The 24,804-nt window shown below is 45.7% G+C and overlaps 1 protein-coding gene across 3 annotated transcripts; it reads right to left on the minus strand.

Moving 5' to 3' along the window:
* Window positions 1-320: 320 nt before the first annotated feature.
* On the minus strand, window positions 321-22,786 carry LOC130473642 (retinal homeobox protein Rx1). 3 transcript variants are annotated; one of them, XM_056845208.1, is made up of 3 exons: window positions 22,741-22,786; window positions 4,803-5,053; window positions 321-765 (listed from the first exon to the last, which is right to left on the minus strand). In XM_056845208.1, exons 2-3 carry the CDS (start codon window positions 5,043-5,045, stop codon window positions 322-324), a joined length of 687 nt encoding a protein of 228 aa, XP_056701186.1. In that variant the 5' UTR covers window positions 5,046-5,053; window positions 22,741-22,786; the 3' UTR covers window position 321. The 3 variants fall into 3 exon arrangements, with proteins under 3 accessions (XP_056701186.1, XP_056701185.1, XP_056701184.1); XM_056845207.1 differs by lacking the exon at window positions 22,741-22,786 and adding an exon at window positions 22,620-22,689 and having other exon boundaries at window positions 4,815-5,053; XM_056845206.1 differs by lacking the exon at window positions 22,741-22,786 and adding an exon at window positions 22,620-22,689.
* Window positions 22,787-24,804: the final 2,018 nt, after the last annotated feature.

Genomic DNA, 24,804 nt, shown 5'->3' on the forward strand with positions numbered 1-24,804 from the left:
CTACTTCCTCATTGCCCCCTCGTGGGATGGTTGCTTGGTTTGTTTTACAGTTAACACTGTGGAATGCAGGTGCCCGTTCAAGATGGCGTCCAACCACAGAAGGCCGACGCCACGTCCTGACCGATGTAAACCCACCTAGTTGGGCCTTCAAGTAAATTTAAAGGCGAGTTTCTAGCCTGCGATACATCACACAGTAGCCATTTGCAAGTGCCGTGAAGAGAAGAGGCAAAGAGGTATTCTTTGTGTCCCAGAGACACCTACTATGGAGAGCCACAGATTCGGTTGTTTGGCATTGACCTATCAACCCCCTCCCCCCCCCCATCAGATTGGTTGCCATGTTTTGTCAATGGTCTGAATGTGTTCCTTGGCTTTCATGCGCAAGGAAGCAATGCTGGAGCTCCTCTGGTCGACATCTTCCAAAGGGTACTTGTCCACAAAAGGTGTGGCGCACTGATACGGCGTGGGTGCCATAGGTTGCATGCTCTGGGGCATGGCTGGTGGGCTGTTGAGGAAAGAGTGACCAGCGTAGGTGGGCTGTAGGCCTTGGGTGGGGCCCATAAAACCTGGGATGCTGTGCACTGTGGTGGCGCTGGAGATAGGTGATGTGAGCCATGGGTCCAGGGGGAGAGAGTTGCCAATGGGTCCGACGTTAGCAGCCATGGGGGGCCTGTTGAAGGACAGCATGGGGGTGTCGTGAAGCTTCATCGAGTTGGCCTCCATTTTCTCCTGCCGCCGCCACTTGGCCCTCCGGTTTTGGAACCAGACCTGCAACGAGAGAGGCGGCAACTGAACACTGCTGCACCGGCTGCCCCATCTAAGCCTCTTTCCCCTATCCATAAGACATGGGGGGTGGTCATCCTTCACAGATTGGAAATTAGGCATTAAATGACCCATGCCCATAGGGGGTCTTGTCAACAACTGGGAAATAATTTTTCAAACCATCAGTGTAGTTTGCGTAAGATCATACAGACTCTTGTACTCTGAATTTAATTGATCTTGAGTACATATTAACGGCTAGGGTTGCCAACCTCCAGTTACTAGCTGGAGATCTCCCGCTATTACAACTGGTCTCCAGCTGACAGAGATCAGTTCATCTGGAGAAAATGGCTGCTTTGGCCATTGGCCTCTATGGCATTGAAGTCCCTCCCCTCCCCAAACCCCGCCCTCCTCAGGCTCCACCCCAAAAACCTCTAGGTATTTCCCAACCCAAAGCTGGCAACCCTATTAATGGCTCAGATCCAATCTAGATTATTTCTGATGATGCAAGGATTTCTGCCCATGAAGGGCAATTTTCCTGCCTCCTCCTCCTCCTGTGGCATTCTGAAATGCCCCCCAGTTCTGTTCTTGGGGGGCCTCTCTCCCCAGGTACAAGGGTTGGGGGGGTCAGGTTGCTGAGGGAGGGAGGAGGTGAGGAAATTGCACTCTGTGGTTGAAAATTTTTGCACTGGAGGAAACATCTAGCCTGGATGCAAACCTATGCTTAGTTCTGCATTAGAAGCTCTATTTTTTAAATAAATAATATAATTTATTAAACAATACAAAAGAACCAGTATACATACATATATACATATATATATGTATATTGCTCCTTGTGTGTGTGTGTGTGTGTATATATGCGTATATATGTGTGTGTGTGTGTGTGTGTATGCGTATATATGACAAGTTGGAGCGTGTCCAGAGGAGAGCGACCAGAACGGTTCAAGGTCTGGAATCCATGCCCTATGAGGAGAGACTTAAGGAGCTGGGTTTGTTTAGTCTGCAGAAGAGAAGGTTGAGGGGTGACATGATAGCCACGTTTAAATATCTGAAGGGATGCCGTGTAAATGAGGGAACTAGCTTGTTCTCTGTTGCTTCAGAGACTAGGACACGGAGTAATGGATTTAAACTAAAAGAAAAGCGATTCCACCTAAACATTAGGAAGAACTTTCTGACGGTGAGGGCGGTTCGACGGTGGAATGCGCTGCCTGTGGGGGGGGAGTCCCCGTCTTTGGAGGTCTTTAAGCAGAGGTTGGATGGCCATCTGTCGGGAGCGCTTTGACTGTGGGATCCTGCATGGCAGGGGGTTGGACTGGATGGCCCTTGTGGTCTCTTCCAACCTTGTGTGGTTTTGTGATTTTTGTGATATATATATATATATAATGCACAACATATGTAAAATGTAGTAAGAACTGGGTTTCAAAATTAGAAAATGCACTAGAAAAACTGGACCATGACTACAAAACTGAAGAGCCATGCAATGAAATGGTATAATCTATAAAATGAGCAAGACAGTAAAAACTGCCCAAAGCTTCTGCAAAATTGCAGATGTGTGAGAACACATGCTCACAGATAGATTCTGCGTTAGAAGCTCTATTTGACAGTGATTTAAACACAGAAAAGAATAATTTCACCCCATTAAATGATTAAATCCGAATAGACAATTGTGAGCATACTAGCAACAGAGATACTTCCCAAATTCTCATCTGATTTTCATCCCTGGATTTTGGACTTCTGAGTTACCCAGTCTCATTTCCAAAATGGAATTGGTACATCAGCGTATCTCTCTCTATTATCTTTATTTTTGAATTTTGTACCAGTTAGTGTGTATATTCACAGATTGCCACTGTTCCTTTCTTCAGTCATGTCTTCTTCTTCCATTGCCCAGTACTACACTGATAAAACATGGCAAAAAAAAAAAATCTGACTATGATCATACATGTGACTGCATCTTGTTTCTTTTTGTGCAATGTTTTAGTAAAGAACACCCTGGTAAATATAGTCTCAATATGAGAGAGGGTGAAAATGCATGGTCACTTTAGCCTCCTTTATTCCCTGTTTCAGCCAGGATTCAGCCAGGATAGAACGCACGTTTGGTGAAACTCATGCTTTCAATCCTGGCTAAATCCTGGCTGAAACAGGGAATAAAGGACGCTAAAGTGACCATATGTTCTTGCCCTCTAGAGACAATACAAAATAATGAAAGAAGAAGAGTTGGTTTTTATATGCTGATTTTCTCTACCACATAAGGAGGAATCAAACCAGTTAAAATTACCTTACCTTCCCCACAACGGACACCCTGTGAGGTAGGTGAGGCTGAGAGATCTCTAAGAGCTGTGACCAGCCCAAGGTCACCCAGCTGGCTTCCTGTGGAGGAGTGGGGAAACCAACCCAGTTCACTAGATTAGAGTCCACCGCTCATGGAGAGCAGTGAGAATCAAACCCAGTTCTCCAGATTAGAGTTCACCACTCCTAACCACCGCTCTTAACCACTACACCAAATTCTCATCCCTAGCATGTGGGCGCACACTGTGTTAGGGTTGATTGGAGAAATTACTTCTCAAATGCTCAGAGCAATGTAGTCTTTATTACCATCTCACTTGCTGAAGGGCACAAGAGGCTGAGGCTGAATCTTGGCCCTTGAGAAGCAGAGAAATGCTGAATGCCATGCCATGCAGGTCAACAACTGCCCAGCAGGTGGTGCTACTGATAGGTCTGGAATTAGCTCGGTTTGACAATCTATCCGCCCTGACCTGGATGGCCCAGGCTAGCCTGATCTCATCAGACCTCAGGAGCTATGCAGGCTCCACCCTGGTAAGTATTTGGATGGGAGGCCTCTGAGGAATACCAGGAACGTGAGGCAGGCAACGGCAAGCCACCTCTGAGCCTCTCTTGCGTGGAAACCCTACAGGGGGTCTCCATAAATCAGATGTGATTTAACAGTGAAAAAGCAATCAGCCAGAGACTGCCTTCATTGATTCAGAGTATATTGATTCTGGTTTAGCCATAAAAATTTAACCTAATCAATGTAAACCCTATATCCAACAGAGCTTTAGTCAGCAGGTAGGTTCTTCTGCAAAGGGGATCAGTTCCCCTGAAGAAAATGGCAGCTTTGGAGGGTGGGATCTATGGCATTATACTCTGCTGAGGTCCCTTGCCTTCCCAAACCCCACCCTCCCCAGGCTACACCCCAAGACTTCGGGTCTTTGTGTTGATTGTGCCTGCCGTTTCCGACCGTCAGAGGTCGCCTCGCTCTCCCCCTGCATTTCCCCGCATTTTGCCCGGGTTTTCAGAGACCTGTTTTATCTCACATGTGAAAACGCAGGAAAACGCAGGTGGAGAGAGGCGACCTTTGACGGTCGGAAACAGCATGCTTAATCAGCATGAAGACCCGAAGTCATCCGAGGGCGAGTGAATAAGCCATGCATAAAAGACCATTACCTCAGAATGCAGCTGCAAGATGGGTAACTAATTCAACCCCAAAGCTCAACCTGCTTCATTGGCTATGAATTTATTTCCAAGCACAATTCAATGCACTGTTGTTGTTGTTTAACCTGCAGTGCGCTGAATGTCTGAAGACCAGGCTTCCTGAAGGATCGTTCCATTGATGGATATATCCCCCGAAAGATAAATCTGTTTCCCAAAAGGATAAGTCAAAGCGTCTAAGCCTTCTTTTAAAAACCTCCTCACAAAACGTCATCCCCTGTGCAAGCACCGGGTCAGTCCACCGGGTCACATCTCGACGTTTCCTAGGCAGACTTTGTTTGCAGGGTGGTTTGCCAGTGCCTTCCTCAGTCATCTTCCCTTTACGCCCAGCAAGCTGGGTCCTCATTTGACCGACCTCGGAAGGATGGGAGGCTGAGTCGACCTTAAGCCGGCTACCTGAAACCAACTTCCGTCGGGATCGAACTCAGGTGGTGAGCAGAGCTTGGACTGCAGTACTGCAGCTTACCACTCTGTGCCACGGGGCTCATAAAAGGTTTTACTCTAGCATAAATTTTGGGGGACGAGAGCCCCCCTTGGTCAGTCGCATGTCTTGTTCTCACCTGAACTCTGACCTCTGGCAAGTTGACCTTCATGGCCAGCTCTTCGCGGCTGTAGACGTCGGGGTAGTGTGATTTCTCGAAGGCCCTCTCCAGTTCATGCAGCTGGTAGGTGGTGAACGTGGTGCGGTTGCGGCGGTGCTTCTTCTTGGGCTGCTCCTCGTCCTGGTTCTCCGGGGTCGTGCCCTCGCTGTCCACGCTCTTCCGCAACTCGCTCAGTTCCCCGTCGCACTTACTGAGGAACATCTTCGCCTCTGGAGGTCCAAGAAGACATCGGTTAGAGGCTCCTGGCGTTCTCCTTCTCCCTGGACTTTCGAGTTCCGAATTGCTTAGTCATGCTTGCAAAGGGGAACCGATTTTTTAGGAATCCCCACCCCCACTCCATTTTGTTATTTCCAAATTTTGTGCATGTGCGATCAGCCACACCTCTCAGTTCATTTGTGCCCTTTCCCTCCTGTGCATTAGCAATGCATCTGTCACTCATGAAGCTGCCTTATACTGAATCAGGTCTCTATCGGCTAGAGATCAGTTGTAATAGCAGATCTCCAGCTAGTACCTGGAGGTTGGCAACCCTACAAGGGTTTTAAACATGCGGCCCAGGGTCTGGATCTGACCCCTTGAGAGCTTTTATCCGGCCCGCAAGCTTGCCCAGGCAGCCACCCTCCCAGTCCTGAGGCGTCAATGATCAAAGACTGTTAAATAAAAGAAAATACTGTAAGGGTGTTATTACGTTAAGCATGTTTGTATTTTAAGTAAAAAATGATATCATTAATTGGCCTGTGTCTTCTAATAAGGCGAAAGATTTATATGATCTGAAGAGAAACCAGAGTCTTCTATAAAGTTTGTATCTCTGGTACCTGGCATTAAATTTTATGGTACACATGGCTCGGCCCGACGAAGTTACATTTATGTCATGTCCTCCCCTCTTAACAAATGAATTCTACACCCCAGATTTATCCCTTTTGTTGTCCATATACCAGGTAAATTGCTTTTCCTGTTTTCTTTCACTTTTCTTTTCTTTTCTTTTTTTTTTGGAGGGGGAATACTTTTTATAAATTTTGTGAGCTGCTTTTAATGACGAGACCTGTCCTTCTTCGGACTTCAGGTCTCTAGAAGTGAAACCTCATGTGGGCGGGTAGATGGACATAAGTAGCGGTGCACTGCCTGCAATAAGGTTGCCAACCTCCAGATACCAGCTGGCGATCTCCTGCTATTACAACGGATCTCCAGCTGATAGAGATTAGTTCCCCTGGAGAAAATGGCTGCTTTGGCAATTGGACTCTATGGCACTGAAGTCCCTCCCCTCTCCAAACCCTGCCCTCCTCAGGCTCTGCCCCTAAAATCTCCAGGTATTTCCTAACCCGGAGCTGGCAAGCCTATTTCACACACTGCTGCTGCAGAGAGCCTGCTGTTCCTCTGAGAATCTCAGGCCCCAGTTCCCCCCTCTTCTGTTTTCTTCTCACAACAACCCTGTGAGGTAGACTAGGCTGAGAGAGAAGACTGGCCCAACAGACACCCCCCCCCAAAGGGAGCTAAGCTTCATGTCACAAGTGGGGATTTAAACGGGCATCTCCTAAGTCCTCATCCAACAACCTAATCTCCTACACCACCATACTTCTTGATTTGTAATAGGCATAAAGCCTTTTATGCAAGGACAATTCCCCGCAGTCACCCCGCCGACTGCTTTGGGGCTTCCTTTTGATCATGCATGCCTTTTCCACCCGTCAGAGTTCGCCTCGCTCTCCCCGTGCGTTTTGCCCGCATTTTCCAGATTCAGACTAAAACAGCATCCAGAAAACCCGGGCAAAACTCACGGGGAGCGAGGCAACCTCTGACTGTTGGAAAAGGCATGCATAAACTAGGGTTGCCAGGTCCCTCTCCACCACCAGCAGGAGGTTTTGGGGCCAGAGCCTAAAGTGGGTGGGATTTTGGGAGGGGAGGGACTTCAACGCCATAGAGTCCAATGGCCAAAGCGGCCATTTTCTCCAGGGGAACTTCTCTTATCAGCTGGAGATCAGTTGTAATAGCATGAAATCTCCAGTTAGTACCTGGAGGCTGGCAACCCTAGCATAAACAAAAGGAAGCCCCGAAGCAGTCGGTGGGTGTGACCGCGGGGAACCGTCCCTACGTAAAAGGCCCATGCAGATCTGCCATGTTTTCTCCCTGGATCAAGACTCTGCCCTGTTACCGCTGTGATAAAGGGGCAGTTTATGTGTGTACATGTGCATGTGTGTGTCCCTGCTCATCCTGATGCCAAGGAGACTGGCTGTGATAAGCATTTTCAAACCTCGGAACATTCTCCCTTTAAGCCTTTTATCCTCAGACTCTGAAATCTTCCTGCTATGCTTGATCAGGATTAGCAAAAAACAAACAAACCCCAAAACAACAACAACCCAGCAACCCACAATTGTGGTTTTTTTTAATCTGTGGGGATCTAGTAGAAACCTTTAAATAAAAAAATATAAGAGAGGGTTGAGAGAGAGAGAAGAATTAAAACATAACCCCCTGGGATTTCCTGCAAAAAGAAATGTGACCAACTCACTGGCTGGCATAACGATTTTCTTAGCAAGGGACTCAGTACGGTTACCAGCTCTAGGTTGGGAAATACCTGGAGATTTTGGAGGGTGGAGCCTGGGGAGGGCAGGGTTTGGGGAGGGGAAGGACCTGAGCTTAGGGTTGCCAACCTCCAGCTGGCACCTGGAGATCTCCTGCCATTACTGTTGATCACCAGACAACCAAGATCAGTTCCCCTGGAGAAAATGGCTGCTTAGGAGGGTGAAGTCTATGGCATTAGACCCTGCTGAGGTCCCTGCCCTCCCCAAACCCCGCTCTCCCCAGCGTCTACCACCCCCAAATGTCCAGGTATTGCCCAACCCAGAGCTTCCAACCCTACCTGAGTAGGATATAATGCTAGAGAGCCAGTGTGGTGTAGTGGTTAAGAGCAGTGGTTAGGAGTGGTGGACTCTAATCTGGAGAACAGGGTTTGATTCCCCACTTGTCCACATGAGCGGCGGACGCAAATCTGGTGAACCGGGTTGGTTTCCCCACTCCTACGCATGAAGCCAGCTGGGTGACCTTGGGCTAGTCACAGTTCTCTTAGAGCTCTCTCAGCACCACCTACCTCACAGGGTGTCTGTTGTGGGGAGGGGAAGGGAAGGTGATTGAAAGCCAGTTTGATTCTTCCTTACGTGGTAGAGAAAGTCGGCATATAAAAACCAACTCTTCTTCTTTGCCCCTTTGGGGGCTGCACATGCACTTAGGGTTGCCAGCTCCGAGTTGGGAAATACCTGGAAATTTTGGGGGTGGAGCTTAGGGTTGCCAACCTCTAGGTAGCAGCTGGAGATCTCCTGCTATTACAACCGATAGAGATCAGTTCCCCTGGTGAAAATGGCCGCTTTGGCAATTGGACTCTATGGCATTGAAGTCCCTCCCCAAACCCCGCCCTCCTCATGCTCCGCCCCCAAAATCTCCACGTAATTCCCAACCCGGAGCTGGCAACCCTAATGGAGCCTGAGAAGGGCGGGGTTTGGGAAGGGACTTCAATAATTCATAATGCCATACCCACCTTCAAAAACAAACATTTTTTCCAGGTGAACTGATTTTTGTCGCCTGGAGATCAGTTGCAATAGCAGATCTCCAGCCACCACCTGGAGGTTGGCAACCTTATGTGCACTGGATACGGCAGTTGCAAACCTCCCACGGGGGAAACAACATCTCCTGGAGCCGTTTCATGTTTGGGAAAATGGTATTGGGCGGGGGGGAGGCTGAAATCTTGGCACATGTAGATTTTGTAAGGTCTTTTCAAAAAATTGCTAGAGCCTTCAAAATTAACTTTTGTTTTTTCAACCGTGATGGGGTCACAAGGTTGGGTTGCCAACTCTGGGTTGGGAAATAGCTGGAGATTTTTTTTGGGGGGGTAGAGCCTAGGGTGTTGTTTGGGGAGGGGAGGAGCCTCAGCGAGTTATATTGCTATACAGCCCACCCTCCACAGCAGCCATTTTCTTCGGGGGGGGGGGACTGATCTTGGTCATCTGGAGATCAATTGTAATAGCGGGAGGGTCTCCAGGTGCCGCCTGGAGCTTGCCGACCCTACCACAAGTTAAGGGTGTGGGTGAGGGCCCGGGGGCTCCCAGAGGGGGCCCGGATCTGTTCACTGTCACATGTTACAACTAACAACCAAACCCAGCACTGATGCCAAGATAACAGTGAGGTACACTATGTATATATAATATATAATTACATAAAGTGACTTATTCCACATCATATAGGCAGGTATGTGTGACACACAGTACCACAATAACAATACAATCAATAGAAAAACCACACCACCATATAAATACGACCAGTTATATGGCTCAATGAAACACTATTAAATAAAGCCTTCTGCAAAATGTACCAAGTACAGTCAGCAACTCAAACTGGGCAATAGTGAAATGCCTGAAATCATTATATGTTATTGAAAATGTATTCTTTCACTGAAGAAATGTATTCATTTACTAAAAATGTATTGGAAACGTATTCTCTGATTTGAAATATATTCTTTGTAATCAATAAAGTATACTCTGCATTTATGAATATGCCATACTCAGTGTATAAGAGTTGGCATCTAGGATCAAAGTCACACCAAGCACATATATATGTTAAAGGCCTTGAGTATAAGAGGCCCAGCTTTGCTCGTTAGAAGCTAATTAGAGAATCCATAGAAGGCCCGAGTATGTTTTCATAAGCTGCCCCCCCCCCCACCCCACTCATAAGGGCCAGCTAGGAAAACTCCCTTAGCCTTGGCAGCTGCCAGGGTCCAAGATAAGAAGAACTGCAGTAATTTAGGATCAAATAGAAAAGCACCTGACCATGAGGGTCTTCACTGCTCATTAGTGAGAATGAAATCACCACTTCTGTGTAACGCCTCCAAATCTCTAATAGGGTATTCAAATCCTTAAATATCTATTATTGGTTGTATGTATTGACGCCAGGTATTACGACTTTGCACCTCCCATTACCAAAGATTATATCCGTACTTGCACTCCTTTGATGTTTGTGTGAATTGTCCTGCGCATTTGGGCAATTTTCACCCGGTGTGTATATTGGGCCTAATAAACAGACTGCTTTGAACTATCAACCTCCTACTGTGTTATTGTCATTGCGAATTGATACAATAATACAGGCATATCAATAGTTAGGGTTGCCAGGTCCCCCTTTGCCACCCGTGGGAGGTTTTTTTTGGGCGGAGCCTGAGGAGGGCGGGGTTTGGAGAGGGGAGGGACTTCCATGCCATAGAGACCAATTGCCAAGGCAGCCATTTTCTCCAGGTTAACTGATCTGTATCGGCTGGAGATCAGTTGTAATAGCAGGAGATCTCCAGCTAGCACCTGGAGGTTGGCAACCCTAGTACTGTACCTCATTGTTATCTTGGCTTCAGTGCTGGGTTTGGCTCTTAGTTGTGCTGTGTTAGCACTGGTTGCTTTATTTACTTTAGTTTTCACCGTCACATGTTGCCAACAAAGCCCTCCAGAGGGATCCGCGGCTCTAAAATCAGCCGCCGCTTCCCAGGTCGGCTGCGCCGCATGTGCTAGATGCTGGCCGCCGGCCAACGCAGAGCCGTGATCCTGTTTCAATCCCTGGATCATCTTGGCCTTGGACATCTGCTTTAACACGACTCTCCGCTTCCTCTCTCCCCCTCGCATGGCTGTTCCTGGGAGAGGGGGCAAGGAAATAGGCTGGGTCAGCTCCAGTTTATGGGGGCCCTGGCCAAATGACTACCTGTCGCTCCTCTTTCACACGTGATTGCACTAAGGTTGCCAGCCTCCAGGTGTAGGGTTGCCAACCTCCAGGTGGCAGCTGGCGCTCTCCCACTGTTGCAACTGATCTCCAGCTAATAGAGATCAGTTCCCCTGGAGAAAATGGCTGCTTTGGCAATGGGGCTCTATGGCATTGAAGTCCCTCCACTCCCCAAACCCCTCCCTAATCAGGCTCCGCCCCAGAAACCTCCCGCCGGTGGCGAAGAGGGACCTGGCAACCCTATCCAGGTGGGGCCTGGAGGCCTCCTGAAATAATGATATCCAGACTACATAGATCAGTTCATCTGGAGGAAATAGCTGCTTTGGAGGGTGGGCGCTATGGCACTATACCCCACAGGTGTCTCCCCCAAGACTAGGGTTGCCAGGTCCCCCTTTGCTATCAGCGGGAGGTTTTTGGGGCGGAGCCTGAGGAGGGAGGGGTTTGGGGAGGGGAGGGACTTCAATGCCATAGAGCCCAATTGCCAAAGCTGCCATTTTCTCCAGGGAAACTGATCTCTTTCGGCTGGAGATCAGTTGTTATAGCAAGAGATCTCCAGCTAGTACCTGGAGGTTGGCAGCCCTACCCAAGACCCCTCTTGCCAAGCTCCACCCCCAAATTTCCAGGAATTTCCCCGCCCTGAGTCGGCAGCCCCATCGCACAGATATGTGAGCGCAGCATGGAATATAGCCACCTTAGGCTCCTTTAAAAAATAACTAATTATCAATAAAAATAATACTTTAAGATTTGGGCAAAATTTCTTCTCAGCACCAAAATTATCAACAGTCCATAAATAGATGGCTACCAATTTTGAATGCATGGGAACACATCAGATCCACAAAAAAACTTTTGAAATATGGCTCTATCCTGGCTTATTAAGGAGCCAAACCTTACGCATTTTAAACATTTCGTAGGTAACTCAGCTTCTAGACTAGAGGGTATTATTACATAAACGTTTGCCGGCCTCATTATACCTATCTATGGAACTCCAAGTTATTGTTATAACTTGTTCTTTGATTAATGTTGAATAACTGTGCTACTTTTGAGTCCCAATTAGCTCTGCTATTTCCCCGGATACCCCTCTCTCGCAGGTAATGTTGCCAGGTCCCTCTTTACCACCGGTGGGAATTTTGGGAGGCAGAACCTGAGGAGGGCGGGGTTTGGGGGAGGGGAGGGACTTCAATGCCATAGAGTCCAATTGCCAAAGCGGCCGTTTTCTCCAGGTGAACTGATCTCTATCAGCTGGAGATCAGTTGTAATAGCAGGAGATTTCCAGCTACTACCTGGAGGTTTTAGAATTCAAGAAAAAAGGAGGGAACTCGTGCTGAATTCAAGTGATTGAATAAAAAATTACCAGCACTAATGGCTAACTAAATAATCTGCTTATTTAATCAAATTGTTCATTAGTTATTTCAAGATTGTTCTTACTATGAATGAAGATAGATGCAACATATAATAACATATACTGTCTCTATTGTTATTAAATGCTATAAGCATAACCAATTAAGCATAACGTTGTAACTGGCAAGATACCTTGAACATACAAATCTTAAAGTCTATAACAAGGAGATTGAGACTAAGAAGGGCAGCCATGAAGGAGCTAGAAAAGATTTTGAAGTGTAAGGATGTGTCACTGGCCACCAAGACTAGATTAATTCATGCCATCGTATTCCCTATTACTATGTATGGGTGTGAAAGCTGGACAGTGAAGAAAGGAAGAAAATAGATTCCTTTGAAATGTGGTATTGGAGGAGAGTGTTACGGATACCGTGGACTGCCAAAAAAACAAAAACAAAAAATCATTGGGTTATAGATCAAATGAAGCCTGAACTGTCCTTAGAAGCTAAAATGACTAAACTGAAGCTATCGTACTTTGGTCACATTATGTGAAGACAAGCATCACTGGAAAAGACAGTCATGCTAGGAAAAGTTGAGGGCAGCAGGAAAAGAGGACGACCCAAGAGATGGGCTGACGCAATAAAGGAAGCCACAGCCCTCAATTTGCAAGACCTGAGCAAGGCTGTCAAAGAAAGGACATTCTGGGGGACGTTGATTCACAGGGTCTCCATGAGTCGGAAGCTACTTGACGGCACTTAACACACACACACAACAACATACAAGTACAATGTTTAAATACAAGGGTTATACCACAAAATGCCACAAGTGATCCTAACCATATGAATCCCAGTGTCAGAACTACCCCGAAGGCTGAAGACTCGTGCCTAATACAAACAAGGTTGTAAAATCAGAGCTGTAAAACAGAGTAGCTGTGATAAGTCAACCTAGAGGTTGGCAACCCTACTCACAGGAAATGGGAGGTCACCAAACAGGCCTTGGTCTTGTTTGTTTGTATGTTTTGCAGTGCCTGGAGAATACGTCATCATTTATAGCAAAATCAGCTTTATTGTAAGATTATTTCCCTGATTCTTTTTTTCCTGACACTTTTGGATGTGGTGTTTGATTTTGTAATCGTTTTCGTCATCTAGTGCTTTGTGGTTGGTTGCTTCGAATAATTTTGATGCATCCTACTTTACGGATGTGTGGTTTCGAAGCTGCTGCAAGAGTCCACTTAGCTGCAGCCTAGGAAATCTTTTAATAAATGCATGGATTTGTCTGATCTGTTGTCATTTTCCATACGGACAATCGTCTTATTGAATCGAGTTGGCAGATGCTTCCAAAGGAGTCTGTGTCCAAATGTTTCTGCCTGGTTGTTTGTAAAAAAATAATAATAATTCCAGTTTCAAAACAAGAATCCCTTTTTCATACATACTGATTGAGGTAAGGATAATTTGGGGGAGGAAATCCCAAATGCAACATATTTGAGTGGCGAAGGAATAATTGAAGCATTGCTAACCATGATTAAATTAGTGGCTTACTAAAAGTCCACAGTTAAGTATCAGTCATTTTCTGAAGCTTGGAGATTAGCTGTTAACAATATATTAATTGGACTTAAAGAGATTCAAGAGGGATTCTTGTGGAATTCTTCTCATCCAGTTTTGCCCCAAAATGTTTGGAGTTCTGAGTTGCCCTTACTTATTCCCGAAGTGGAATAAGTGAAGCATGAGGAATTTTCCATCGTTCTATTTTTATTTCTGAATTTTGTACGGAGTGCTGGGCGGGAGGGATGTTCAAGATACCTATGTTCAATATACCTATGTATACCATGTATACAACATGGCCCTGTGTGAGGATTCCTTTTGTGTCTCTTTTGCCAGTGCAAGGAACATGCTGAGAAGCATGAGAATCACTTGGAAAAGTAGGTGTTTTCCCCTTATGTTGCATCCATATGCACAGGTGAATTGAGATCTTCAAGAGGAAAAAAAGACCAACCCTGCAAATCAACAGAATCTTTCCCTATTCAATCTGGGATTTATTACACCTGCTCGCCTAGCTGAAGTTTGTGTTTTGTGCTTTGCGCACTAGAGGCGCCTTAGGCAAACTAGGATAATGCTCATATGATTTTATAGGGCTATTTAAATCATTTTAATGCTTTTACTTATTTAATCGGATATCTATATTCTTGTAAGCAGCTCGGAGCCTGGTTCTCGGCTGGGGAGAGCCGGGTAGCAAGGGGAAATAATAAGTAAAAAAATAAATAAACTGAAATCTGCAGCTAAATGTGGATGCTCGGCTTCTGGAATTTATTGTAGAAATTCTCTTAGCTGAACTGGAAATCAGGAGGAATGGAACTCAGCACAGAGTGGATATTTTTTTAAAAAACAGGGGAAATATGTTCATTCCTGATTTCAATAAGGTATAGTTTAGTTTTTGGTAAGGTTTTTTTTTTTTTTTAAATCTTTGGAGTTTTTTTGCCCCTTCTCCTTGTTAAATGTGTTTACCAATGATTGCCCTCTTGCATGTAAACTGAACGGGGGGGGGGGGGGGTCTGTGGCAGCCAAAAGGAACAAGAGTTTTGTGGTGCCAAAGACAGACTGATTTACTGTAATTACTTCATTTGTTGCTCTCCCTTCCGACTGAGGCTCAAGGTAGATTACAAAATATAGAAAACCATTCAATCAGACAGCATAACACATCTGTCAGCTGTCATGACAGAATATCTGTCTGTCTGACTATTGATAGATCGAGAGCCAGCGCGGTGTAGTGGTTAAGAGCAGTGGACTCTAATCTGGAGAATTAGGTTTGATTCCCCACTCCTCCACATGACCCACTCTGCCATGGAAGCTTGCTGGGTGACCTTGGACTAGTCACACACTCTCAGCCCCAACCCTGACAAGGATTTGGATGGGAGACCTCCAAGGAAAACCAGGGCTGTGATGGACCTGGCAACCCTAAAACTCAGTGTGACTTGCAATGGAATAAACATGTTTAGGGTCATATTGTGACCACAAAATAAAAAAATAAAAAAACCAGGAAAAAAATAGTATGAGCCAATATACAAACTAACCAATTCAATTCTGTGCTCAAAACAGAACCATACTTTAATATATACACAAATCAAATAAAGTGACACAAAATGCTAGCTGAAATAAAATCCATTGCCAAACACGTTTCGTCCCAAAGCTTATACCCGTCGCTTATACCCGTAATTAGAACAGTCATATAGAAGAAGAGGAGGAGGAGTTGGAGTTGGAGTTGGTTTTTTATATGCCGACTTTCTCTACCACTTAAGGGAGACTCAAACAGGCTTACAATCACCTTCCCTTCCCCTCCCCACAACAGACACCCTGTGAGGTAGGTGGGGCTGAGAGAATGTGACTGCCCCAAGGTCACCCAGCTGGCTTCGTGTGGAGGAGTGGGGAAACCAACCCGGTTCACCAGATTAGCCTCCGCTGCTCATGTGGAGAAGTGGGGGAATAAAACCCGGTTCTCCAGATCAGACTCCACCGCTCCAAACCACCGCTCTTAACCACTACACCACGCTGGCTCATAACACAATCAATACCCTTCTGTGTCTCTCTCGCCAAACAAATATCAAATATTAGACTCACACACATATATTGATGCTGTTAACTGGACCAGAGATACTAGATGTGTAGAAATAATTGAAGCCTGCTTGAGCATAAGGGGTTTATCATATATTTGAAGTTTTTTATTGGGTTATCTTCCTTCCAGAAACTTGTTTGGCAATGTGCTTTATTTTTACCTAGCATTGTGTGTTATCTTATTGCACGGGCATATTTGTTTCTTGTTTTTGATGTGCTCATATATTAAAATATTAGCGTTATGTTTTTGTGTACCTAATTGAATCGGTTGATTTGCATCATCATACTTTTTCTGTTTTTTGTGTTCCCAACCTCCTTGGTTTGTGTGTGTGTGTTAAGTGCCCTCAAGTCGCTTCCGAGTCATGGCGACCCTATGAATCAGCGTCCTCCAAAAATGTCCTATCTTTGACAGCCTTGCTCAGATCTTGCAAATTGAAGGCTGTGGCTTCCTTTATTGAGTCCATCCATCTCTTGTTGGGTCTTCCTCTTTTCCTGCTGCCCTCAACTTTTCCCTGGCATGACTGTCTTTTCCAGTGACTCTTTGCCTTCTCATGATGTGACCAAAATACGACAGCCTCCTTGGTTGACCCTATCTTTTTTAGTTGGGTATTTTGCCTCTCTCTCTTTTTTTTTTTGTGATGCTATCATTGTGACCACAGCAGCTTCTAAAGACGCCGGATTGATATGGTCTGGGCAGAAACTTCCCTTGAGTGCAGACTTGCTTCCTACCTGCTCAACCTGTACATTTGTGAGTTAAATCGCTTCTTATGAAGGGCAGCTGCGAGTCTTTGGGACTCTCCCCCTCACAAGAGAACTCACTTCATAGAAGAGTTTTACTGGGACCTTCCTACCACTTGGGAAGCTAAGGAGTATGAAAGCCTTAGACAGGGCCAGCAGAGGAGGAGGAGGAGTTGTTTTTTACATGCCAACTTTCTCTACCACTTAAGGAAGAATCAAACCAGCTTACAATCACCTTCCCTCCCTCTACCCACAACAGGCACCCTGTGGGGTAGGTGGGACTGAGAGAGCTCTAAGAGAACTGTGACTAGCCCAAGGTTACCCAGCTGGCTTCGTGTGTAGGAGTGAGGAAGTTGGCATTGTTGGGATCTCTCCCAATGCCTGCACCCCAATGAGGGGCCAACGCTGACCTTTAGATTCCCCTGCTGCTCATTTGCTAGACTGCCACTTCCTTCAATGGTTAGGGTTGCCAACCTCCAGGTACTAGCTGGAGATCTCCTGCTATTACAACGGATCTCCAGCCGATAGAGATCAGATCACCTGGAGGAAATGGCCGATTTGGCAATCGGGACTCTATGGCGTTGCGGTCCCTCCCCTCCCCAAACCCCGCCCTCCTCAGTCTTCGCCTCCAAAAACCTCCGTCCGGTGGCGAAGAGGAACCTGGCAACCTTATTAATGGTACACCTTTTAGCCAATGGGATGTGAGCTAACCACACTGAACTGCTAGGCAGAATTATTAATTTCTTTTCCATTTTATATAAGTGTTTACTTGTATATATGTTCTTTAAATTATCCTTGTGTCTCTTAAATTCAAATAAACCCAAAATAATGTCACGAATGGAACTGTGATAGCTGGATCACCACTACCCAGCAGAGATTGTAGCTTATTAGCTACAGGCATAACTATATCAGGAATGAAATGGATTGATCATTGTTCATTGCTTATATCGTTGTTCATTGCTTATTGGAAACCAGCGTGGTGTAGTGGTTAAGAGTGGTGGTTTGGAGAGGTGGAGTCTGATCTGGAGAACAGGGTTTCATTCCCCAGACGCTAATCTGGTGAACTGGATTTGTTTCCCCACTCCTACACACGAAGCCAGCTGGTGACCTTGGGCTAGTCACACTCTCTCAGCCCCACCTACCTCACAGGGTGTCTGTTGTGGGGAGGGGAAGGGAAGGTGATTGTAAGCTGCTTTGATTCTTCCTTAAGTGGTAGAGAAAGTCGGCATGTAAAAAACAACTCCTCCTCCTCCTCTGCTGGCCCTGTCTAAAGCTTTCATACTCCTTAGCTTCCCAAGTAGTAGGAAGGTCCCAGTAAAACTCTTCTTCTTCTTCTTAGGTCTGAATGATCACTGTGATCAGAGGATAGGAAGGAAGGTGCTTCCAAAATGAACTTACAAGGTTTATTTTGACCCCCCCCTAATTTTCACTTTCCATAGTTTTTGAGTTGCTTCCACAAGTTACCCAGAATGCTTTGCTCTGCAGGCACTTCTGGCTGTGAGTCATACCCTCCAACATTCCACCAATGAAAACAGGGATATGTTTATAACATGGGGTTGCCAACATCCAGGTACTGATGCAAATAAACAGTAGTAGGCGAAAAATGAAACAGACAACGGACAATAGATAGCAAGCAACAAAACAGCCAAAGCTGTAATTATAATACATAATAATGAAAATATTATGCAACAAGGCTAAGCAACCGAGGTTACAAAGTTGAGACGTAACAACATGAGGAAGAAAAGCAACCAGCTAAAAAAGCTGATGAAGTGCAAAAAAGTTCATGTAAGACATAGAGTCATGTTCTAGTCGTTATCAATATGTCTTCAGGCGACGGAGATGCAGATGGTAACGCGGCTCTGGATGTATTCCAGCATTTTCGCTACAAAAGTAGCTTCATCAGCCAAAAAAGGCTTAATAATATAATAATTTATCCTAGGATAAATATGGAGCTCCCTGACGGGCTGCTAGCTTGATAAGTCGACTTATCAAGCTAGCAGCCCGTCAGGGAGCTCCATGATGAAGCTACTTTTGTAGCGAAAACGCTGGAATACATCAGGAGCCGCGTTACCATCTGCATCTCCGTCGCCTAAAGACACATTGATAATGACTAGAACATGACTCTATGTCTTACATGAACTTTTTTGCACTTCATCAGCTTTTTTAGCTGGTTGCTTTTCTTCCTCATGTTGTTAGTCTCAGCTTTGTAACCTCGGTTGCTTAGCCTTGTTGCATATTTTCATTGTTATGTATTATAATTACAGCTTTGGCTGTTTTGTTGCTTGCTATCTATTGCCCGTTGTCTGATTCATTTTTCGCCTACTACTGTTTATTTGCATCAATACTTTTTACAGTAGAGTGATTTTTTTGGTATAACCTCCAGGTACTAGCTGGAGATCTCCTGCTATTACAACTGATCTCCAGCCGATAGAGATCTGTTCCCCTGGAGAAAATGGCCGCTTTGACAACTGGACTCTATGGCGTGGAAGTCCCTCCCCTCCCCAAACCCCACCCTCCTCAGGCCCCGCCCCAAAAAGCCTCCCGCTGGTGGCGAAGAGGGACGTGGCAACCCTATTGTAACACCCTAATTCTTATACCAAAAATCACTTCCTGAGTGCCCCCAGTTGTGATCTCCAATTGCTAAAGACTCAATTGTAGCTGTTATTTACATTTAGACACTCCATTGAATTTAAAGCCCAAAATGGACCTGTTTCTTTTGCTGAGAGATAAACTTGAAAAATATAATTGTCTTATGATGATGATGATGATGAAGAAAAGTTCGTTTTTATACCCTGCTTTTCTCTAAGGAGTCAGTCTCAAAGTGGCTTACAATTGTCTCCCCCTGCCCCCCGCTACAGGCACCTTGTGAGGTGGGTGTGGCTGAGAGAGTCCTGAGAAAACTGTGACTAGCCCAAGATCACCCAGCATGCTTCTTGTGGAGAAGTGGGGAATCAAGCCCGTTTCTCTGGATTAGAGTCCACCGCTCATGCGGAGGAGGGGGGAATCAAACCTGGTTTTCCAGATTAGAGTCCACCGCTCTTAACCACTATACCACACTGGCTCTCTGATATGTCAGCAATTCAAAAGCTACCTCATAGCTGCAGGTGTATGCAGGCTGCGCATAACACAGTGGCTTAGTTTTCAAGCATGTACATTATTATGAATGCTCACTAGAGACGAAAGGTATGCATTCCACACTCACATTATGACAACGATCCTAAGCTGGTTTACTGAGAATCTTACTCAGGTCTATTCAGTGGGGCTTAGTCCCAGGAAAGTGTTTTTAGGATTGCACTGTTCAGAAATCTTACCAAAAGAACCAAATGCAAAGAATAACTACTCCAACAATACACGCTCACAAAAATTTGACAGGGCAACCCAAAAAGGCAAAAATAAAGACAGTGATTTATCTGGGAATTTAGGAGGGGCCATGGCTCAGAGGTAGAGCATCTGCTTGGCATGCAGAAGGTCCCAGGTTCAATCTTTGGCATAGGGACTAGGCAAGTAGGGGATGTGAAAGACCTCAGCCTGAGACCCTGGAGAGCCGCTGCCGGTCTGAGTAGACAATACTGACTTTGATAGACCAAGAGTCTGATTCAGTATAAGGCAGCTTCAGGTGTGTTCACTTGTGACGCTCAAAATGCATCTCTGTTCTGTTCAAGGCATCCATTTGTGGCTTTCATTGTCTGGCTTGGTCTTGGGTACCTCTCATAAGAACATAACCAGAACCTTGCTGAATCAGACCTAAGGTCCATGTCATCTAGCATCCTCTTTTCCACCATAGTCAGCCAGGTGTTCCAAGGAGGCCTACAAGCAGGATAAACTGGCCGAAGCTTTTCTCTGTTGTTGCCCCGGCACCCAGCCGCTGGTATTCCAAGACAGATTGGTACTGATCGTGGAAGTTCCATTCATTTCAGCCATCATGGCTGATAGCAATTGACAGATCATTTCTCCATGAATTGTCTAATCCCTTTTTAAAGCCATTCAAGCTAGCAACCATCACTACGCCCTGTGGCTGTGAGTTCCGCCAGTTAACAATTCATTCTATGATGGAGGATTTTCTTTGGCCTGTCCTTAATATTCTAGCAACTTCTTTGGACCTCGGTGACCGGTTATGTCCTCCTGATCCTTGATTCCATACTCTGCAGCATGGGTGTATGCACGTGTCTCTCTCTTTCCTATACACAAATTTTAAACATCCACAATAGTGCTATTGAGGCCTTCAAGATGAAGACAAGGTTCCAAAGAATGACACAAGTGAAATCAGACTTCCCACACACCGGTTTCCCCGCAACCTGCAAACTGTTTTTCAAACTATTATTTTTTGCAAACATGTTCTAAGAAGCAACCTGGGGAGAGAGAGGATCTGCCATTCCAAGGAAAAGACAAACACTGATTGGGCCGGTGCCGACACTGGACACTCCTAAACGAACTGTTTAGATCTTGGCATGACATATTTGTTGCGACATGAGAGGCTTTTTTGCTTTGGGGAGTACCTTTTTTTTAAATCAGGGAGTCCCAGATTGACTTCCGCTATGACCATCCAAAGGAAAGCCACGATCAGTTTATAAGCTTGTGCCAGCCAGGCCAATGAAGACAGAAAGAAACCCACCAGCCAAGTTGGCCGAATTTTCGATCGCCTTGCTGAATTTTTCAACTTGCGGCAACTAGCATTTTTCTCCACGCTGGAAGCTTTCGCGGGAGAATTTCTCTCTGTTTCATATCTCTACCCATAAGTCAGATGAATTTCTTTCTCACGATGCTAGTTTTAATAGATGTCTACCATGAACCTTGCTTCATGATCTACCTCTGATTGTGGAGTGTGGGAACTCGCACCACAGTAATTTTGTTTGTTTTAAGGAGCTCCAGGGTTCGTGGTTTTCTAGCTTGTCTCCCATTTCTGTAAAAGTGCTGGTTGCATTCTTTTGCATTTCACCTCTGTTGACAAGCAGGACTCTGAATCCACATTCCACCTCTCTGGAATCGTTCCCCAATTAGAAAGTTAAAGCCCCATAAAAAAAAATCTGAGCCAAAGCTGACCTTTTACAGATATGCCTCCTGACCCCATCGTTCACATCAAAGTAATTGTGCTTAAGAAGGGAGTGACAATTCCAAAATTCGTGCTCGATCTTTGTAGAGCACCAAGGGGTTCACTGAATTCATTCTGCACAAACAGCTGGTTTATCAATTTCATTTCTTTCCATACTGCCTCCTCCAGTTATGTTCTCATTCAGGAGGCTAAACTCCACAACTGCCCTGGAATTTTTTTTAATTTCTTTTTTTGGTTTTAAGTGCTTAAGCTTAGAGATTGGAAGGAAAGATGTCGCAAAGGAAAGCTATTTCTCGGGGGATTTGTTTTCTTTTTAAAGTTTATTTCTTAAATGCACTTTTGATTTCTTCAAATTGTTATGCAGCAAGGGAAGGCATGTCTTAGGCTGGGTGCATCAGAATCAACTGACCGAGCAGATAGTAGATTTCACAAGATCTTCAATATCGGAGGGAAGAGGAGATACAAGAAAGAACCTGGGGGAAGTATAGAGTGGTCAGTTGTACTTATTGAAGAATAGTGTCCTATTGGGGGCTGCATTCTTGCTGGGTTACAATTGGGCCAATCGGGGTGAACACCGAGTGATTTTCTGCCTTCAGCCGGTCAGAATCAGCCACCGAACAGAAGAGATTATAGTAACCTAGGCCATTGGTGTCCACCTTTACATTGCATCTCTTTGGTGGCAAATTCGGAAGTTATTTAGAGAGCAATCCTAACTAGGTCTACTCAGAATCCTACTCAGGTCTATTCAATGGGGCTTACTCTCAGAAAAATGTTCTTAGGGTTCCACCATTAAATGGCAGGATGCCTAAGAGCAACTTGATAGTGAAGGCTTGCTACTTCTGGCCTTTCAGAATCACATCTTATCTTCCCGTATGCATTTCCATCTTTTTAAAAAAAGGAACTACCCTTTTAGGAAAAAAAAGCCCCTCTAGCCCACATTCCTCACCTGGAATTTGGGCAGAATTAATTTGGTGTATGGCTGAAATAACTCATCAAAACAACAAAGATATTTATTTTTCAGAACCCCATTACCAGTTTAATGATATATGTCTTTAAGTCACTTCATGGTGGTGAAGTGAGTCACCACTGCAACAAGTATATGACATATATATAACATTATCTGCTCAGTAATATATATTTAAGTTGCTTTAACTGTTGGTGGAGAAGCAAATCACTTTCGCGACTAGTAAATTATGTAAATACAAAACACCCCATTTTCCATTCAGCAATACAACCCAGTCATTACAATTATTGGAGGAGAAGCAATTCTACAACTAAGAAATTGATGATCAATGAAAAAAAAACTTGTGTTACCTGCTTGGTAATAAATGTCACTTGGATCGGTGATGGAGAAACAATTCATCAATGCAAGAAGTCAGTATCTATCTATCTATCTATCTATCTATCTATCTATCTATCTATCTGCCTCTGTTACCTGCACGGACCCAAATTGCCCCAGGCAGAAGATTATTTAACTCTGTGCAGGGTCCCTCCTGGAAGGCCGACAGGCAGTTCCACGGCGCCAGTCTCTCGGCTTGGCTGCCAAAGTTCTCAGCAGTTGCCTTATTTCTCACGGACCCAACTTTGCTTAAAGCCTGAGAGATTCTTTATTTAGAATCAGATGCAGATGTCTACGGGCCCTGCAGATTGGAAATGAGTCCACGGGATTAAGACGAGGTTATTAATTGGTGGCCTCCCCCTTTAAGAATGATTGACAGTCACTCTCCAGAGAAGTAATTGCTCTAAGTGTCCACCCAGCAGAAGGACCGGAGTGGGGTGGGGTTGGGAATGGGGGTGGGGGGTGGAAAGGCTCTCTAATGATGGGCCAAGCAAGATTCCCCCCACACACTATGATTGTCTCCCACACAAAAGAATCCTGCTGTAGTTTTTCTTTGTAATCCCCTCATTACAGGAGAGGGAAAGAATTAGAAAGAGAGAGAGGGTAGGGAGGACGAGAGAGGAACAGCCCGGACAGCACTGGGGGGGGGGGTCCAAAGCAACACAATGGCTTTTGTCTTCTGCACAAGGCTGAAGGGACAGCAGGAAAAGTTGGTGGGACCCAGAGGCACATGGACTACTAGCCTCTGCTCAGAGCTGGAAATCTCATGGAATTGGCATGTATTGCCATAGTACGGGATAGAAGACCCTGACTGAGTTGGGCCTGGGACATTTTGGGTGTCATGGGTAAAAATTCAAGGCGGTGCATGTCCCCCTCGAGGGAAGTTTTCCTTTTGCGATAACAAAATGGTTATCCTTTTGTGTGCCCCCCGACACAGGAACATAAGAAGCTGCCGAGTCACACCATTGGGGCCTTCTAGCCCAGAGAATTGTCTGCTCTGATCGGCAGCCAGGATCTCAAGTAGAGAGAGGCCTTTACCAGTGCCTGCAACCTGAGATCCTTTTAGGCTGGAACTGATTCTGGGACCTTCTGCAGGAAAGACGTTGAGCTATAGCTGATCCCCACAATCCAAGCGCACGTTGCTACATACCAAGTCTGACCCATAGACCAGGGGTGTCAAATTCATTTGTTACGAGGGCTGGATATGACATAAATATCACTTGGTCGGGCTGGGCCGTGTCTCACCACCCCAGATCAAGAGTGAGTGTGTGTGTGTGGGGGGGCTGCCTCGGCTGGCTCACGGGCCGGATAAGACCTCTCAAGGGGCCGGATCCGGCCCGCAGGCCTTATGTTTGACACCCCTGCCATAGACCATGTACTCCAGAAATATTTACTCCCACAGGCAAGGGTCTTGAGCCCAGAAAGGGTGTTCCCAACACCTACTATATGGTATCCTCTAACTGCAGATACCAGGGACTGAACCTGGCACCTTCTGCATGCAGAAACCTGTGTGCTCTGTCACTGATCTTTCTAGCAAAAAGTCCAAATATATAGCTGTAGATTTATTCATGGACTTGCAAAGCATGGTCCATCTGTTACTGAGAGCCACCATGGTGTCGTGGTTAAAAGCGGAGGAATCTAATCTGAAGAACCAGGTTTGATTCCCCACTCCTCCACATGAGTGGCAGACTCGAATCTGGTGAACCGGGTTGGTTTCCCCACTGCTCCTAGGGTTGCCAGGTCCCTCTTCACCACTGGCATGAGGGTTTTGGGGCGGAGCCTGAGGAGGGCGGGGTTTGGGGAGGGGAGGGACTTCAGTGCCATAGAGTCCCATTGCCAAAGTGGCCATTTTCTCCAGGTGAACTGATCGCTATCGGCTGGAGATCAGTTGTCATAGCAGAAGATCTCCAGCTATTATCTGGAGGTTGGCAACCTTAACTCCTCCACATGAAGCCTGCTGAGTGACCTTGGCTAGTCAGAGATCTTTCCAAACTCTCTCAGCCCCACCTACCTCACAAGGTGTCTGTTGTGGTGAGAGGAAGGGAAGGTGATTGGATTGGAGACGCCTTAAAGGTAAAGTGGGGTATAAATAACAATTCTTCTTCTTTTCCTTCTCCTTGTCCTCCTCCTCCTTTGTGTCTACTCTAACTTTCAGAGGGC

This window comes from Euleptes europaea, chromosome 2 (assembly GCF_029931775.1).
Source record: "Euleptes europaea isolate rEulEur1 chromosome 2, rEulEur1.hap1, whole genome shotgun sequence".
In the NCBI taxonomy this organism is placed as follows: domain Eukaryota; kingdom Metazoa; phylum Chordata; class Lepidosauria; order Squamata; family Sphaerodactylidae; genus Euleptes; species Euleptes europaea.